The sequence below is a fragment of the Hemitrygon akajei genome, chromosome 27 (assembly GCF_048418815.1).
Source record: "Hemitrygon akajei chromosome 27, sHemAka1.3, whole genome shotgun sequence".
NCBI lineage: Eukaryota > Metazoa > Chordata > Chondrichthyes > Myliobatiformes > Dasyatidae > Hemitrygon > Hemitrygon akajei.
Window position 1 is genome coordinate 40,281,102 of NC_133150.1, and position 20,071 is coordinate 40,301,172.

The 20,071-nt window shown below is 40.8% G+C and overlaps 1 protein-coding gene across 1 annotated transcript in view; it reads right to left on the bottom strand.

The window, feature by feature from the left end:
- The window catches only part of LOC140717007 (uncharacterized), a 41,028-nt gene that overhangs the window by 11,961 nt on the left and 8,996 nt on the right, over positions 1 to 20,071 (bottom strand). Inside the window, exon 3 of the mRNA XM_073030202.1 lies at positions 16,577 to 16,636. Coding sequence (XP_072886303.1) covers positions 16,577 to 16,636 — 60 coding nt within the window. The remainder of the gene's footprint in view (positions 1 to 16,576; positions 16,637 to 20,071) is intronic.

The window sequence follows — 20,071 nt, forward strand, 5'->3', positions numbered from 1 at the left end:
GCCTTTTATTTCTTCTACCAAATTGCATGACCATACACTTCCATCTAACATTTATTTGCCAGTTCTACAAGTCTATCAAAGTCCATCCATAGCCTCTCTACTCCCTCAAAACTACCTGCGCCTCCACCTATCTTCATATCATCTGCAAACTTTGCAACAAAGCTATCAATTACATTTTTCAAATTATTGACATATGTAATGGCTTCCTTGTAATGTTATCTGCTAAGGCTAATGTAATGGCTTCTCTGTAATGCTAGCTGCTGAGGTACTGTAATGGTTTCTCTGTAGCAGGAATGTTTGGGTTATGACGAGAGATAACAGGATTTTGGAATTCAGTGCTATCCAATGAGAGAAATGTTATTCTTTCTTGTGTGTCTGGGAGCCAGGGTTTTTGTGGGTTTTCATTGAGGAGAAAGGAAGAGGAATGACACTTGTGGAGAGCACTGGTAAACCACCGGAGGGCGTATACTGGGATCCGAGGGTCCGATGGTCGGTGACGTTCAGTGGGGATTGATGGTGGAGGAATGCCTGCTGAGTGAGCTCCAACAATACTGTGACTTTAATTTGGGCCCTTTTATTTTGTTTGCTTACTTTCATACTAACCTTTTATTAAGATTAAGTATCATAAAGTCTATCATTTAATTGCATATGGTGTATTGTCTGATATTTTGCATTGTGGGTTTGTAATTGGGGGTATATTACACAGCATCCACACAGACGTGAATACCCAGTTTGGCGGGGCTGAAAGCTGATTCCCCTAGACCAACGCGATCTGGGCGAGCCTGAGGGTTACAATTGTGGGGGCTCACCCGGGATTGTTTCTGTTTGGTGCTGTGTGACTGCCCTGTTTAAATCTGTAAATCTCTGCTGGTATGGATGCCACTGGATTATAGCAATGGTGTGCATCTGTGGGATTGCGGTTAGTAATGCGTGTGTGTTGAGTGGGGTGGATATTCGTACCCCAGATGAATTGTTAATTCGATGTTTGAGTGTGGTTAAAGCTGTTGGCGAGTTTGAAATCGTAGCACAGAAGTTTGACAAAATGGTGGGCTCAGACCTTGTTTTAGTTCAGACTAGCTCTGACATAACAACAGCGGGGCTGCCAGCATCTATTGGTGACCCAGGTGAGGCGAGGCCATGGCATGTCCATACTGTCAGGGAGGAAGAGAAGGGAGCCCAGCAGGCTGGGTCACAAGCTGAGCTGCCTGCAGTTGGGATATTCAGTGACAGGGTCCTATCATTTCTGAGGAATGAGGGGAAAGAGTGGTCGGGTTTGGAAAGTTTAATAATTCCCCGTCCCCCAGTGAAGAGTAATGGTTCTGAGTTGGCATCAGCCTTTACCTCCCTGGTGAATAAGGCAGCAGGTCCCCGCCAGATGCTAACAATTTTCTCTGGAATAACACCCACCCCCAAGGGGGAAGAGGAGTATGAGACATGGTTGGAGCACATCTCTCAGTTGTTAGTTGAGTGGCAGTGCTCTGATGATGAAAAGCGACAGAGATTGGTCGAAAGTTTGAGGGGTTGGAGGCTGGGGTAGTAAGAGCTGTGAAAGTCAGAAGACAAACCTACCAGCATTCCAGGTGAAACCAGAGGAGGGAATGGACCTGTTAAGATTCTTCATCAGAACCACTTGTTACCCCTGGGACAAGAGTTGCAGGTAGACCTGGAGCCCGACTTGGAGCCTACACCTAGTAAGAGGACTCTGTGAAAACATGGGGAGACTGCAGGGCCCCCAGCGGGAGAGGCTGGGTTGGGGCCCGTCCCTGAGAGGGATACTGATTCAGAGGATGATGATTTGGATGTGTGACTCATGCTGCCTTTCACTAACTCTCCATTGATTGAGGAGGAGACTCCTGGCCTTTCTCCCACTGAGTCAGGGAAAGTGGGAGGGGCTACCTGTGGGCATTCTGGGGTACAGCAGGACCCTGAAGAAGAGGAGGCAGGTCCTGGACATGGGACAGGGGGATCCGAGTTGCAGAGGGGCCCGAGTGATAGATCGAAGAAGGATTCGCCAAGCAGAGCCGAGATACCCCCAGCAGTACCTGAGCCTGAAGAGTTAGGTGAGGAGGTACGGAAGTCTCAGAGAATTAGGAAACCACCGGATAGGTTGGCCTATATAGTGCCTGGGGAACAGGACGTGATATCTACTGTTTTGGGGAGCTATGTCACTGCCTTTTGCACCTAGATTGAGCTTTGTGTTTTGCAGGAAGGGTTGGCGAATTATCTCAATGTCATGAGGACATGACTAAATTTGGTGGGGTGGGGGGGGGGGGAGAATGTAATGGCTTCTCTGTAATGCTGAGGTAATGGTTTTTCTGTAGCAGGAATGCTTGGGTTATGATAGGAAGAGGGTGACACAATTTGTTTATATATAGCATCTATTGGTACTTCTCTATATTCTGCTGATAAGATAAATAAAGAAGACAGAAGTTCTGACCACATCCTTTGCTGAGAGTGAAAATTACAGAGGACAGCTGTGCCTGACACAACAGAGTCAGCACTCTTACTATACAAAGTACAGAATTTAAGCAGATATATATTCATATCTAATATACTGTACTGTTTCCCCTAAAACATATGTAACAAACTCAAAGTAACAAAAGCTCTCTGTCTGTACTGAATTATTTTATCATTTATCCATTTCTATACAATGTGAAAATAATTGTGTATAAAAAATTGCAAAGACAGCAGCAAAAATTCAGGACAATATAAATATATAAATCAGCCACATTCTTGGATCACCTCAACCCTCACACTACAATGAAATCAGTGTTAAACAATGAAACAACACACACAAAATGCTGGGGGATCTCAGCAGGCTGTGCAGTTGAACAATTAACATTGTTTTGTTAAACTTCAAGATGGTGCTGATACAGATAATTTCAGAACATGCAGTATGCCAGTGATACTAAACATGATTCTAATTCTGTATTATTTCTCCAATAAGTGTGACCTGTGAGAATTGTTATCCCTTGTACTAAAGCTCTCTCAGACTTCATCTGGTCCAGGGAATCGCACAGCAGGACTCTGGATAGATCACTCTTCGAGTAACATTGAAAGATCTAACCTGTTGAACAGGGATATTGGGAAGCTAGCAACTGAGAATCCGTGTAAAGGTATGCAGAGTTATGATATGGAGGTAAGACAGGTATGATAAAAATATCTTCTCCTTAGACAAGGGTGACCTGTCTGTTTACAAGGCCCTATGATTTTATGAGAAATAGAAACTGCAGCGGTTGTCTACTTACATAAACCATTTCCTGTCAAAATGCAGTTGAGTTGGTTTAGGAGAGGGTCCGATGTGGCTTTTATCCATTGTGAATATGTAATTCCATTCAGTAGCTTTTCCCCTCACATCTAACTACAGCAAAGTGAAATCCCATCAGAGCTTTTGAAATTGCACTAATGGAGGGAAAAGAATTCAGAAGAGGTGAGCTCTAAAAGTTACTTCAAAGAGTGGGCACAGCCTTCAGAGAGGGAATGAAGTGGAGTACTGTGTGCTGAGTTTGCACGAAAAGCTCCTTCTACATCCCACCTACTTCCTACTTCCTCATCTCTATTCAAAAGGGATGTCTAAAATTGCTTCTGCCCTCTCTGCCCCGGCCAGCGACGCTGCCGATGTTGGGCGAACATGCTGCTGAAGGCGCTCTGACGTCCACACGTTTACAGAAGTGAAGAAGGCAAGCTCTTCCTGGGCTGCAGGAGGGAACTGGCGGTAGCCTTGCCCAGGAGAGTGGCAGTGATCTGCTGAAAGGGCCCCCAAGCTTTCTCCAACACGGCGCTGTCTGCAGCACAGTTCTTCCCTCATTGCTCGAAACGGCGCTCCAGCACTGATACAAGGGCCCAGTAGTCACGCTGCTCAGCCAGTGTTAGGTCGATGAGGGCTTACAGGGACAACCCCTCCAGAGCCAGGGCAAGGTGCACCGCCATCTCGGTGGGCTCTACCTGTCGTGCCATGCGGCAAGTTAGTTTGACTTACTCCAGGCGGCTGGACCGTTGTGTCTGGGAGCTCCAGGGTTGATCTTGTGGCGCTAATCATTGAGGCCCTTTGACTTCCTCTTGCTCCAGTGACATCTGCCATCATGCCCATCCTCCCATAGCTTCAACGTCTTATGTTCCCCGCTCCGGGTCATGACAGACACAGGTGATGTGCTCCACATGGCACAACAGGTAGCGCCCACAAGTGTCATTCCTCTTCCTCTCTCCTCAACGAAAACCCACAAAAACCCTGGCTCCCAGACACACAAGAAAGAATAACATTTCTCATATTGGATAGCACTGAATTCCAAAATCCTGTTATCTCTCATCATAACCCAAACATTCCTGCTACAGAGAAACCATTACAGTACCTCAGCAGCTAGCATTACAGAGAAGCCATTACATTAGCCTTAGCAGATAACATTACAAGGAAGCCATTACATATGTCAATAATTTGAAAAATGTAATTGATAGCTTTGTTGCAAAGTTTGCAGATGATATGAAGATAGGTGGAGGCGCAGGTAGTTTTGAGGGAGTAGAGAGGCTATGGATGGACTTTGATAGACTTGTAGAACTGGCAAATAAATGTTAGATGGAAGTGTATGGTCATGCAATTTGGTAGAAGAAATAAAAGGTAGACTATTTTCTATATGGAGAGAAAATACTAAAAACTGAAGTGCAAAGGGATTTCAAAATCTTTGTGGAGGGTTCCCTCAAGGTTAATTTGCAGGTTGAGTTTGTGGTGAGGAAAGCAAATGTGATATTGGAATATAAAAGTAAAGATGTAACTTTGAGACTTTCTGAAGCACCGGCAAAGCCTCACTTGGAATATTGTAAGCAGTTTTGGGTCCCTCATCTCAGAATGGATGTGCTAAAACTGGAGAAGGTTCAAAGAGGATTCACAAAAATGGTTCCAGGATTGAATGGATTATCATATGAAGAGCATTTGATGGCTCTGGGCCTGCTTTCAGTAGAATTCAGAAGAATGAGGAATGACCTCATTGAAACATATCATATCCTGAATGGCCTTGATAGAGTGGATGTGGAGAGGATGTTTCCTATGGTGGGACAGTCTGATATCAGTGAATACAGCCTCACAACAGGGGTGCAACCAGTTAAAATGGAGATGTGGAGGAATTTCATAGCCAGAGAGTGGTGTATCTTTGGAATTGTTTGCCATAGGTAGTTGTGGAGGCCAGGCCTTTATGTATATTTAAGGCAGATATTGATAGATTCTTTATTGGTCAGGGCATGAAGAGACATGGGGAGACAGGGAGGAGATGGGTGAGAGAGGAAAAACCCATGATGAAATGGCAGTCAGACTCGATGAGCCAAATGGCTCAATTCTGCTCCTATTATGTTATCTTATTAGACACAAGAAACAGCAGATGTTTTAATCTGAAGCAGCTGGAGGTTTCCTGAACCAAAGGGTTAATCTGAAATATTGACCACTCTGACTCCATAGAATCCACCTGTCTCCCTTGGTTTCTCCAGAAATTTTATTTTTTGCTTGAATAAAAATTATATTAGGTGTGTTGAGTCATTGGGGTAAATGCTCATGGTGTATACATACATTGATAATAAATGTACACTCAACTTTGAACTTTTCAACTTTATAGAATGGTGGAATAGATCAATGGGAAGGATGCTCTAATTCTTCTCTTATGTTTTCTGTCTGATGGATTACCTCTCCTACAATCCCTCCAATGTTTCCACATTATTCCTCTTATGCAGCAAACACAACTACACAACTATCCAAGTGTGTGTTAACCATATTCTTGTACATTAGCAACATGAATTCTTGAATTCTCAAGTGCTGGCCCAATGCCATAAGTGCTCTTCACCACCTACTTTACCATCTCACTCTGTTCCAAATTTCAGAGAATTATTGACTTGCACCCCAAGATTTGTACATCATTCTGGATTTGCCCTAGTCATAAAATCAATCAAATCTGTTTTGGGGAGCTTGCTGCTGAAGAGGGAGCAAAGTAGGAAATAATTGTAATGTAGAAGGGGCTTATCATGCAAATTCAGCATACAGTTCTTGGCTTCATTCCCTCTCCAGTCTAATGTTCTGTCCTCTCTTTGAAGGAACCTTGGGAAAGCTCACCTCTTCTGGATTCTATTTAATCTGTCACTGCAATTTCAGGAGCTCTGAAGAGATTTCACTTTGCTTCAGTTAGATTTCAGGGAAAAAGCTACTGAATGGAATTACAGAGTCACAATAGGTAAAATCCATGTCAAATGTGTTCTGACACCAAATCAATTCCATTTTGACAGGAAATTGTCTGTGTAAGTAGGCAACCTGTAGCTTCTATTTCTCATTGAATCATAGGGCACTGTAAATGGACAGGTCACACTTGTTCAAGGAGAAGACATTTCTGTCTTACCTATCTCACCCCCATGGTCACCCTGACCCTTGACCCTGCATACCTTTGCTCAGATTCTCAGTTACTAACTTCCTAATACCCCTGTTTAGCTGGTTAGATCTTTCAAAGTTAGTCGAAGTGTGATCTATCCAGATTCATGCTGTGTGATTCCCTGGGGCAGATGAAGTCTGAAGGAACTTCAGTACAAGGGATAACAATTCTCACGTCTCGCACATATTGGAGAAGTAACACAGAATCAGAATCAGGTTTAATATCACCATTTTATATTGTGAAATTAACTGCAGCGTTCTGAAACAGGATTATTTGATCATTCCCATTGGAGCTATATGCAGAGTCACTGCTTATCCACGCCATCTTGATGTTTAACTAAACAATGTCAATTGTTCAGCTGCCCAGCCTGCTGAGTTCCTCCGGCATTTTGTGTGTGTTGCTTCATTGTTCAACCTTGATTTCATTGTAGTGTGAAGGTTGAGGTTATCCAGGAAAGCAGCTGATTTATTCCTGATTTTTAATTGTTGACTTTGCAATTGTTTATAAACACTTAATTTCACATTGCATATAAATAAATAAATGCAGATGACAGTTGTCGTCAGTATTTTTGTATTGTCCATACAGGCCCGTATTGGTGGTAACCTTTGACAAAACTGTAGCCGTTTTCCTCCCGCAACCCATTTTGAGGCTCTGATAATGAGCTCCATTGCCATAGTGAAGGCCAATGGGGAGATGGTGTAGGATATTATGTCATATTCTTCCTTGTCAGTGAGGCATTTCAAAGTTCAACATTCAAATTAAATTTATTATCAAAGTACACATATGTCACCATATACCACCCTGATTATAACTACAATTATACAGTCACCTTCTGTTTTCTTTATTCTATGTATGCACATTTATGGGTTACAGTCCCATGTTAGTACTGAGAAAAGTTACACCATTTATTTGCAGATTCGTGTCCTGACAATCAATGAAAATTCCAAAAATTTGCAGCTTACTCATTTTTATCCTCATCAACTTGCTCATTCTCCTTTAGGATATTTGTGCAATGACTGGAAATCTTCATGCATGTGTCTCTTTCTCACTCCATTTCTACAAAATGCATTATGGCAGGTCAGTCGTCATGCAGCCTATCGAAGTTCAAAAAGTTCACGTAAACCTATTTTCAACACTCGTATGTGTCACCACATCCTACCCTGAGATTTGTTATTTTGCAGGCATTCACTGTAGAAAAAATACAGAATCAATAAAAAACTACAGACAAAGACTGACAAACAACCAAAGTGTAAAAGAAGACAAACTGTGCAAATAAAAAAAAAGATATAAGTAAATAAATAAGACCGAGAACATGAGTTGTAGAGAACTTGAAATTGTGTCCATAGGTTGTATAGTCAGTTGAGGTGAGTGACATAATCCACACTGATTCAGGAGCCTAATGGTTTAAGGGTGAAAAATATTCCTGAACATGGTGTTGTGGGACCAAATGCTCCTTTACTTCCTTCCCAATGGCATCAGTGATATGTAAGCATGGCCTGGATGGGGGAGTAGTTTTTACCTGAGAGCTGATCAAGCACGTGATGAGGAACTGTTGTGTACTTGTTCTTGCAGAAAAGTAGCTCCAGGACAACATCCCCTGCACTATCAGACTTCAGGCCATGTCACTCAAAGGTTTGGACTAATATTATTATTATTTTTTTGTGGATGTATGTTCTCTCTAAACTATATGTGCTATGTGGTGTATGCTGTGTGTAACTGCATGTACTTCATTTTGCACCTTGGCTCCAGAGGAGCTTTGTTTGTTTAGCTGTTACAAGTGCAGAGCTGAATGATAAATAAACTTAAACTTCAGATTGAACTTGAAAAGGAATGAATAATCCTTTGCATTTTCTGACTTCGGGATTATAATTACAAAAATGCAATTCACCTTCTCTCATTTTCAGGTCTCTTTATTGTACATTCATGGGTTACAGTCACAGATCAGCATGAAACAAGTTATACCATCAGTTTGCAGATTCACACCCTGGTGACCAATGCAAACTGCAATAATTTGCAGCTCACTCATTTTATTCAGCACCCAACTTATTTCCATTGCTCATTCTCCTTTAAGAACTTTGTAGAGTGACTGGAAATTTTTCATGCTGTGTTTTTTTCTCACTCCATTTCTACAAAATGCATGGCAATAGATAAATTATCATGCAACTTATCAAAGGTCAAAAAGTTCAAAGTAAACTTATCAAAATATGTTTATGTCATGATATACACCCAATTTTCTTACAGGCATTCACAGTAGAACTAAGAAATACAATAGAATCAATGAAAAATGCTACTCAAATACGGAGAAGCAACATATGTGCAAAGGAAGCCAAACTGTGCAAAACACAACAAATAAGTAAATATATAATACTGAGACCATAAGCTGTAGAATGCTTGAAGGTGAGTCCATATGTTGTGCTCACTGATCATTGCAGTGTTGGGGTGCCTGAAGTTATCCAACCTTGTTCAGGAGTCTGATGGCTGCTCTCTTCCTGAACCTCTTGGTTAGGGACCTCTGCCTCCTTCCTGTCGGTAGCAGTGAGAAGAGAGCATGTTTGGATGTTGGATGTCCTTGATGATGGATTCTGCTCTCTTGTGGCAGGACTCCTTTGTAGATGTGCTCACAGGTGGGCTGGGCTTTACCTAACAACTGATCAGATCAGTCTTAACCAATCTCCATACAGACTCCATACTGAGTCATGAATGGATCTGTTTTGACAGATGCCTATAAGTCAATGTTGTCTGTAAGTCTGAAAATACAACAAATATCATTCATTATGGTATCCAGACCTCCATGATATTGTAATGAAAGGCATCAACTGCATATAAAACTGAGAAGAAAGAGTAATTCTGAAAAGTGGAGAGAAAGAAAACTCATTCTGTTATTCGCGTGAACATAGAACAGTAGAGCAAAGTTTGGATCTTCAGCCCATATTATTAAAACAATCTATACTGCATGATTAATCTATCCTTCTCTCCAGCAGAGCCCATAAGACTCGCTTGACTGTTTTGTTTGCTTCTGACTCTCCAAGTAATCCCAGACAGCCTCGATCAAGAGATCAGGGCTCAATGGAGGCCATACCATCTGAAATCATAAATAATTAGGGTGGCTAAGACTGTTGCATAGAACTGTACTTGGACTTTTGAATTAAGTAACAATACAGAGGTTTGTTTGAATATAGAAGTGTCCATATGTCAGGAGTTTATAAGCTAAGAATGAATTGTATAGTCTTTTATCTTTCACATCATTCCTCCTGCTGGTTTGGCTTTCTCAACTGATACTCTTACACCTTAAACCAGATCCGAGGAGGGTCCCTGACCCAAAACTGGATTGAAAGTAATGTTCCCTTTATGGAGATCACTCTGCTTGGCTGGTGAGACTTGTTGCTGTGAAACCATCTCAGGTTCTGGGGCCTCCTCCACAGTGGTTGTAGGAGTTGTTGACCCTGAAACTGCAGGAAGTGGTTCCAACTGTGGTGGACACCTTTCTTCTCCTTCCCATTTCTTCTTCTAGTTCATGCATTTAGTTCAGTGGAGTCTGCCATCTGATTCCTAAATGGACATTGAACCCTTGGACACTACCTCACTTTTTAATATATATTATTTCTGTTCTTTGCACCATTTTTAATCTATTCAATATACGTACACTGTAATTGATTTACTTTTTTATTTATTACTATTATTTTATTTTGTTGCTTTTCTCATCTATATTAAGCATTGCATTGAACTACTGCTGCTATGTTGATAAATTTCATGACACATGCCGGTGATAAATAAACCTGATTCTGTATTCTCTTATTAATCTTTCTATTCTCCCTTTATGATCTGATCTCTCCTTTTGGTTTCCTCATCCACAACATCATGTAATGAATCCTCTGTTTTTGTCTCTCCTTTGACTCCTTTCTTTTTGGCCTTCCATTCATAGATCTGGGCTTTAGTCTGGTCTTTGCAGCTGCTTTTACAAGCAGCTTTTTTCTCCCGCTTGAAGTTCCTGCAATAAGCATAATGCTCGCAAAGTAGATGCTGGTTTTTATACTCACACAAGCCGAGTGCTTCCAACTTTCCTGAAGACCCTTGAACTCTCTTCCAGTTTGAAACCAAGCAATATTTCACAACTGACTGATTAATGTATCAAAAGCTTTCTCAGACATGATGCCTATAAAAACTGTTGTCGTTAGATTAGTGCTTTCACTATTTTCACATTCCTCTGAGTAGCATGGTCTTTCCTTGGTACAATATGCTTTCCAACCACAGGCACAGATGTCAGCATCAACACATATTTGTCCTCTGTTGGGCAAAGGTTTATGGTGTTCGTCATGAAGACAATTGTGGCATTATCCAGTAACTTTCTTAATTTGCTTTCGGTTGACTTCATTGCAAGGGATTTGGCATGCAACTGGTGGATAGATCTCCAATCTGGTTATAACTGTCTCAGCCAATCAAGCTCCCACAATGCTGGCCCTTCTGGTTTTACCACATTCAAGCTCAATGAGGCTTGTTAGTTGTTGTATTTCACAGATATGGATGTCATTCCCACAGGAATTATCTTTTTGCCAGTAAAAGTACTTAGTTGAATATCTGTGGGCTTCAGTTTAGTACCTTTGAAATGCTGTTCAAACTCATTTTTGTGGAATGACTGAAACAGATTTGCCATTCACTCCTGGTGTAAGCAGTATTGCTAGTCTATTGTTAATTTTCATACCGTAAATCTCAAGGCTACACAGTCTTATTTTACTCTGATCATTATCAGGTTTTTCATTGACCACTTGACACTTTTGCTTTTTCCTTCTCTGTGCAGTCCATTTATTTTTGTCTACTTGACATGCTCTTTGCATGTGCCCTACTTTGCCGCACGTTCTGCAAGTATCACTTTCATATATGCCTTTGTTTTGCGAATGTAAGCCCCTGTCACAATGGTAACACAATTTATTAGGCCTGGCCTGTTTCTGTTCAGTCATTGCAATTTTGTTCACACTCACTTAATTTTTGACTGCAACACAATTGTATCTCTGTCTGCAGTTTCCATTGAAACAGCAATGGTAACTGCTCTCCTGAATGTAAGTTGTCCTTCAGATAGGAGTCATACTTGAATGCTTACCTGTAAGATTCCACAAACTAAAGAATCTTTCAATGCATCATTAAGCCCATCATTGAACTGACAATGCTCAGTCAATCTCTTCAATTTGATGACAGACATGAAATAGACTCCACTTCTTTTTGATTCTTCTTATTATTCCTCCTCAAGTGCTCTGCAAACAACAATGTCATTGTTTCTAAATTCTCTGGGATTTATTTCTCCTCTTTTGGTTGAAGTAGTCAAACTTTGAAGCAAACTGTATGCATTTAAACGCAACGTTCTCAGCAAAATTGGCACTTATTTCTCATTGTATGTTACATTTGTTCCAAGCAGTTGTTGAATTAGTTCAGTATACAAATATCGGTTGTGGAATCAAACATTCAATCTTTCTGATGTATCCAGCTACATGTATAGTTCTAAATTACTACGATCACCCGGCATTCACTCTTCATGAATTTGTGAATTCTTCTGATCTCGGATTTTTTCAAACAAGATCATATCCTCCCTTTCAAAGAACATGTGCAGTGCAGTTTTTTTTAATTAAACTTGACTGACTCTGCATGTGTTTTTTTTACTCACTGTGTATTTTTTTAGTTTGAATCTTTTGCTGTATTTCAACAGGTCGATAGCCATCTAGGAGTAATTTTAAAAATAGCTCGTCCCCAGGCTATGTTTGATAACTTCAACACATTGAACTAAATCAAAAGAAAATACGTGTCTAAGTTCATTCTTTACTTTAATTGAGGCACACATTTATCACTTGAATTGCATACATCATCACAATAGCACAAATTTATACGTGTCTTGTAGTAAATTATTTAAAAAAAAAGAAAGTTTAATCGAACAAGATAAACAAGAAAATCGAGGAGCTTAAATATGATCTGCTTGCCATGTATGAATTTTCATTTGCAACTACACTAAAAGGATAAACTTATTAATATCACGTTTATTAATAAGAATTTCAAATAATTATTTATTGAAACATAGAACAACAACCACAGGCATTTGAATCCATACAATATAATTTAACAGAGTAAAATGTTTTAAGCTGTTCACAGCCATGATGGGGTTAAAAATTGTTGCTTGTGCAGCGAAATAAAACATTGAAAAAAGGTGCCAATGTGGAGTTGACATGGTGGAAATGGAATGCAAAAAATGTCACTGCCTTGAAGTATTTCACTTTCATTTAATGACAAGAGAGGATAGATCTCCACAAATGATAAAAAGTTCCACAAAGTAGGAAGAAGTATGAATATTTGATCTTGATGCAAAATTCCAGCACAGTCTGTGTGATCCAGAAGCCTTCACTTTACCTCATAGACCAGTCTGTGAAGATCTGATTCAATGTGTCTCTACAAAAAGCAACGGTCAAATTATCAGACTCATCGACACTGGGAAATCTGCTTTAGAGTTGTATCTGGAGTTCAATATATTCACATCAAGCATTCTGCACACATACAGTGTGTCAACATCTTGTCAATATCATCTGCAAATAGTTTTAGATTGACTGTTGGATAAGAAAAGGTAAATGTGTTTAAATGTCTTTCCTCAATAGATGAGTATATTTGAAAGCAAATTCCATTGATGTCCATAAGCCTACCTTAGTTTCCCTTGTGAACCATGTGACTGAAATAGTGCAGATCATCAGGAGGGCGAAGAGCAGCCAATGACCAACCTTCCATATCATGGAAGTGAGCAAAATGGAAAAGATACAGAATTAATGAGACAAAACAAGATGGCTTTGTATTTGAAACATTTACCTTCTGTTTCCTCTGTAATCTTAGAGGAGTGGAGAGAGATAAATAAGCAGAGCCAGAGGAGTTAAATGAGAAGAGTAAACTAGAGTTGATTGAGGGGCAGAGGGGGGGGAGGGCAATCAACCTGATTATCAGTTATAGACCTAATCACTGGGACTTGGTCACAGATATAAAATCTTTAAATTAGGAACTACAAAGTGAAAATGCATTAAGGAACAATAGAGAAGTTAATAAGATGGAGGTTAGTTTCAGAGCAGTCATGAAGAATGCTGTATGACAACCCTTTGAGTGGAGCAAATAATTCTAATTTCAGAAGGATAAACATTATGAGGAGAGAGTAGATTTGTTTCCTTGGAGCACAGTGGATATAATTGAGGGATGTTAAATTATGAGATGTGCAGGTTGGATAGATGACAGAAAACGTTCCCATTCTCAGAGGTGAATAAAGCTAGATGACATAGATTTAGAAGGGATTTGAATGGATTGTTTTTACCTAGAGAGTGGTGGAAACAGAGTCAGAGTCAGTGTGTGTGATATGTCTGAATGAGGTCTTAACTCACATCTGCATGGAAGGCTTTGGGCCAGGTGCTGGAAGATAGGTTTATATACAGTGCTGTGCAAATGCCTTAAGTGCATGTACCACAATCTGTGTGGATTGGTGATAATATCTCCTCCTCACTGACGATCACCACTGGTGCACCTCAGGGGTGTGTGCTTAGTCCACTGCTCTACTCTCTCTAAATCCATGACTGTGGCTAGGCAAAGCTCAAATACCATCTATAATTTTGCTGATGATACAACTATTGGTAGAATCTCAGATGGAGATGAGAGGGCGTACAGGAGCAAGATATACCAACTAGTGGAGTGGTGTCGCAGCAAAAACCTTGCACTCAATATCAGTAAGATGAAAGAGCTGATTGTGGACTTCAGGAAGGGCAAGACGAAGGAACACATACCAATCCTCATAGAGGGATCAATTACAGTATATGTATATTAGATAGATTGAAAATCATGGAAGAACAGAAATAATATATAAGTGGAGAGAGAGTGAGCATTTTCAAGTTCCTGGGTGACAAGATCTCCAAGGACCTAACTTGGTCCCAACATATCAATGCAGCTATAAAGAAAGCAAGACAGCGATTATACTTCATTAGGAGTTTGAAGAGATTTGGTATGTCAATAAATACACTCAAAAACTTCTATAGATGTATCATGGAGAGCGTTCTGGCAGGCTGTATCACTGTCTGGAATGGTGGGGGTGGGGGTTACTGCACAGGACCGAATGTAGCTGCAGACAGTTGTAACTTTACCTGGCTCCATCTTGGATATTAACCTACAAAGTACAGAGGACATCTTCAAGGAGTGGTGTCTCAAAAAGGCAGTGTCCATTATTAAGGACCCCCAGCACCCAGGGCATGCCCTTTTCTCACTGTAATCATCAGGTAGGAGGTTCAAAAGCCTGAAGGCACACACTCAGCGATTCAGGAACAGCTTCTTCCCCTCTGCCATCTGATTCTTAAATGGACATTGAACCCATGAATGCTACCTCACTTTTTTAATATATATTATTTCTGCTTTTGCGGGATATTTGATCTATTCAATATACATATACTGTAATTGATTTACTTATTTATTTATTATTCTTTTTTCTTCTTATTCTTCTGTATTATATATTGCATTGAACTGCTGCTGCTAAGTTAACAGATTTCCAGACACATGCCAGTGATAATAAACCTGATTCTGAAGTAATTATGTAAAGTGACCATGCTTTCAAAAAATATGAAATGAAAAGTTCCTGAATATCAAAAATATTTCTATACAGTCCACCTAATAGTAAAAATCTAAATCAAATCAATATTGACTGTGACCACATATTGCCTTTAAAACTGCATCAATTCTCTTAGGTACAATGTCATGCAGTTTTAAAAGAAAATTGGTTGCCAGGTTGTTCCAAACACTTGGAGAACTTGCCACAGTTTTTTTTCTGCAGACTTTGGCTGTATCACTTGCTTTTGTCTCTCGACGTAATCCCAGACAGCCTTGATGTTGAGGCTATACCATCTGAAATCATATAAGAGATCTAGGGTGCCTGCGATTTTTGCACAGTACTGTAGATAGATGCCCAGTGGAAAGCCTCATGGTCTTTGTCTATGCTGTATGACTCTGTGACCTTAAGAATTTACTACACAACAGCAGGATGTAAACCCTAAACCTTATAGTTCAAAGTAGATTTATTAACAAAGTCTGCATAGGTCACCTTATGAAACTCAGATTTATTTTCTGTGGGCATACTCTATAGAATAATAACCACAACAGAATCAATGAAAGACCACCCAACTAGGGCATTCAACCTGAGTGCAGAAGACAACAAACAAATAAGTGAGCAATCAATATCAAAAACATGAGATGAAAAGTCCTTGAATGTTGAGTCCATTTGTTGGGGCAAGTAATTATCCGTTCCAAGAATCTACTTCCAAAATAAAAATGAATATCAACTTCTATGGCAACGTTATTGCAGAATATTTAGAGTTTGATTTATCTTGGATTCTTGAGCTTAAAACATGTAGGAGATTGTTGGTTGTACCATTGGTTGTAGAACTGAAAACAATATTCTCACAGACATTCTGTACAAGAAAATAAAATTGTATTTTCCTCCCTAATCATATTGATGGGGCAAATGGCCTAATACAGCTCCTATATCATATGGTCTTATTTAGGAGCAGGGCCATAGGACCAGCAATGAGAACATTGTACCTTTCAGCAGAACTGGATCAAATGATTTACCTTGCAGTTGACACTGTTGTAAATGTTTCACATGAATATTCCCATCCTGTTAAGGCAAGGAAAGAAAATTCAGTCTATTCTGTTTTCCAAGTGCAGTCAAGCAAGTGTACATGCCTTGAGTAAACTCATGCCTTGGTTGCATGGAAGTGAGTAATTTCTGTTTCCTGTGTATATCTGAACACCCATGTTGCTAGGGAAGTTGCAGGGCTTGATTGCTGGGATTGCAAACACTATTTAATTCTGTGCAGACAGAAGTGAAAGTTCCAGCCAGGTAACTGACATCTGCCAGCTCTGGGAGATCTGTTGTTGGGGCTGCAATACCTACCAGAGGATAAACACAACTCTGCACTGTGTAGGTAGAGATATTAGACCAAGTACAGTTTTTGATACAACTGGATAATGCTCCTATTCTCAATGGCAAGACAATTCCTGTTATAACACAAAATGGTGGAGGAATTCAGCAGGTCGGGAAGAACTCAGCAGATCACCAGAAAGGGCCTCAGCCTGAAATGTCGCCTGTTTCTTCCTTTGCATAGATGCTGCCTGACCTGCTGATTTCCTACCACATCTTGTATATGTTGCTGTTGTTGTCCAACATCGACAGAATCTCTTGTGTTCTTGATCTAATAGTGGACAGAAAAATGCCTTAAGCATCATAGAATTATGCAGTATAAGAACAAGCCCTTCAACTCAACTCATTCACACTGATGAGTGTGTTAAACTGATCTGGACTCACTTGCCTGCATTTAGCTCACATCCCTTTCCCAGAAAAGTTTTAAAATCATTTTTTATGGTATCCATCTCCTCAAATTTGTTCAGTAATTTGTTACAGTTACCCCCTCTCTCTGTGTAAAAATTCTGCCCCTCAGGTTCCTTTTATATACAACATAGCACAATACAACACAGTACAGGCTCCTTGGCCCATGATGTTGTTCCAGCCTTAAACCTAGTCCATGATCAAACAAACCCTTCCACCTGCACAGCACAAAACTATCCATGTGCCAATCTAAGAGTCGCTTAACTACTGTGTCACAGATATATTAGTCAGCATCACGGTAAATCTCCTCTAAAGCCTCAAAAATTTCCATATTCTTCATATGATGAGGTGACAAGAACGGAACACAGTCCTCCAAGTGTGGACTAATCAGAGTTCTATAGGGCAGTAATAATACCTCATGGTTCTTGAATTCAACACTGGAATTAATGATGTCCAACGCAGCATGTGCCTTCTTCACCATCTTATCAATTTGCGTGCCAGTTTTAACCAATATTTGGGCTTGGACCCCAACATCTTGCCATTAACCTTATATGCTGTCTTCAAATTTCATCTTTCAAGCTGTATTTCTTCAGAAGGTGGAGCTTAGGAGGGATAATTGCGCCTAACAGCAACTCCTTTGTTTTCCTCTTCAGAAACAACTCTACTTCCATCTTTAATATCTCTATTTTTCCCCTTCAGGGTTCTTTTGAAGACCCTGACCTGGAGTTATATGCTGACTACGGTTCTTTGTGGGAATGGGACCTGCTCTCGGGGTTCTATAACTGGCCGTTGTTTGGCACGCCAAAGGCTCAGCCCAGGAGTCTGGGTCGGATTCGGAAGCCTAGGATCTCGGGGCTTTGGAGATGGGCAGACCAAGGGTCGATGTCACCACGGGTGACCCATGTGTCATCGGGGGGGTTCAGGATGTCTGTGACTGTGTGCCTGGAGACATGGGATCCTTGCGATCTTCAGGCACAGAGCTTGAAAAAAGTGACGTAACGGACTTTTAACATCATAAACCAGTGAGTTGTTGCTATCTCCCCACTCGCTGTGAAAATGGAAACACCTCTTTCTCCCTTATAAGGGAGAAAGAGAGCCTGTGGTATGTCAAATATTGGGTGAAATGCGAAGCCTTTGGGGTAACTGCTAGTCTGTGTCTTTGCTGTTGCTTTGCTCACACTTGAGTGCTTGGTGGTGGTGCTGATGCTTTTTTTTTGCTGGTGAGGGGAGGGGGATTGTTGCTCGCTGCCACTTATGCGCGGGAGGGGGGAGCTGGGGGGGACTTTGGGGTTCTAACATTTAACTGTTGTTCATTCTTGGGGCACTCCTCTGTTTTCGTGGATGGTTGAGAAGTAACAGCATTTCAGGGTGTATATTGTACACATTTCTCTGACATTAAATTGTTCCTTTGAACCTTTGAACTTTTCCAGATAGACCTCCATCCGCTACTTCTCAGCCCAGCTCTGCATCCTGTCAATGTCCCACTGTAACCTATGACAATCTTCTGCACTGTCCACTGCACCAGCAGCATCTGTGTTCTCTGCAAACATGCTAAGCAATTCTTCCACTTCCTCAGTTAAGTACTTTATAAAAATCACAAAGGACAGGGACCCCAGAACAGAACAACCTTTTGTTAGTCGGAGGATTGAGATCAAGTGCCAGGAGGTAATTGTGTAACAACTCTGGTCACTACCTCCTGGCAGAGTACACTCTTTCTATTGCCATCCTCCGCCTTCTGTGGGCAAGCCAGTTTCACCTGTTGGAGTGTCTGAAATGAGGAGGCATAGTAACAAGCTTATATTTGGGTAATTTAAAAAGGAGATGCATAGGAACGTCTTTACTCTCTTTGGAATTCTCTGCCTGGAAGGTTGTGGAGGCTGGATCAATGGGGCTACTTAAACAGAGAGTTGATTTTTTATATATAGGTCAGGGAATGGCAAAGTGGAAAAATGGGACAGAAGAGCAGAGACAGCCAGGTATAGATCAACCAGAGTTACATTGATAATGGAGTAGAATTGAGAGACAAAACAGCCTGATGCAGCCATTCTTCCTGAGTTCTTACACTAACTGCATATGATTTCCACTGTTTTCTTCACCTGTACAATTCTCTCTGTTTTCCATGAAACAAACCACTGGAAACTGGTTAAAAATCCAGAAGGAGCGAGCTTGGGCACTTGCTGTTTTTCAAAGATGAGAAAATCGCAGTCAGTAACTGGAAGTGTCAGCAACTTAGACACAAAGCCACCATGCACGGCAAGAGCAGGCTGCAGGCAGGAAGCTCTCTGGTGAGGGACTCACTTCTCAGCTACTGAATGTGGTGTTCTGCTCTCTGCAAGACTTGTCACAGTGCAGAAAGAATCATCTGAAAATGTCTGAATGGAATCCTAAGAACATAACAGATGAGCACTCCCAACCACACACCCCTCCACAACCCCGACCACCACAACTTTATCACTTCATGTCAGCCACCTTAGGTACAAACACTATTGTGGCTAGTGTCACTTTATAGACATACAGTCACTATATATAAACCATCTTATGTATTTATATTTATTGTGTTTCTTTAATATTTTGTTCAATATCTTTTTTTGTGTTGCATTGGATCCAAATTAACAATTATTTTGTTCTCCTCACACTTATGTCCTGCAACCGACATTAAGCAATCTTGAATCTTGAAAACAGTACATGATACACCCTACTGATTCACACCCTCCACCACTTACCAGTGTTAGTAAACCAAATCACAAGACTGCAGTTGTCTCCTCTGTTGTAGATGGACACATTCACTATTTCACTAGACTTTGCTCCATGAGTATTTGAGGCTGTGCAGTAATATTGATGGTGTTGGTGTTTGAAGGATTGACAATGTAGATCCAGTTTACTGGTGTCAGAGATCTTTGAATCCACAGACGAGGTGTTTTCATACCATGCGTATTGAATAGGAAGGAGTCCCAGTACAGACTCACAGGACACTGACACGGAGCCCCCAACACACGAGACATTTGCAGGAGACAGAAATTGAAGCACAGGAACAGACACCAGTTCTGTGGGAAAGAATCAGTGAACATAAGAAAATCAATAAAGATGCAACAGGTGGGCATCTGAACCCCACATCAATCTGTGTCACTGTACCCTCTCAGCTGCCTGAACTGCCAAATCTGACGTTATCTCAAAACAAAGTAGGACTCCAATTCAGGACAGATGTGATGATGAGACTGAGGATGTGTCAGAATGAAAATCAGAGTACAATCTCTCTCAGCTTCAAGGAGACAGCCTCCGGTGCTGTTTGGAGAATCAATGC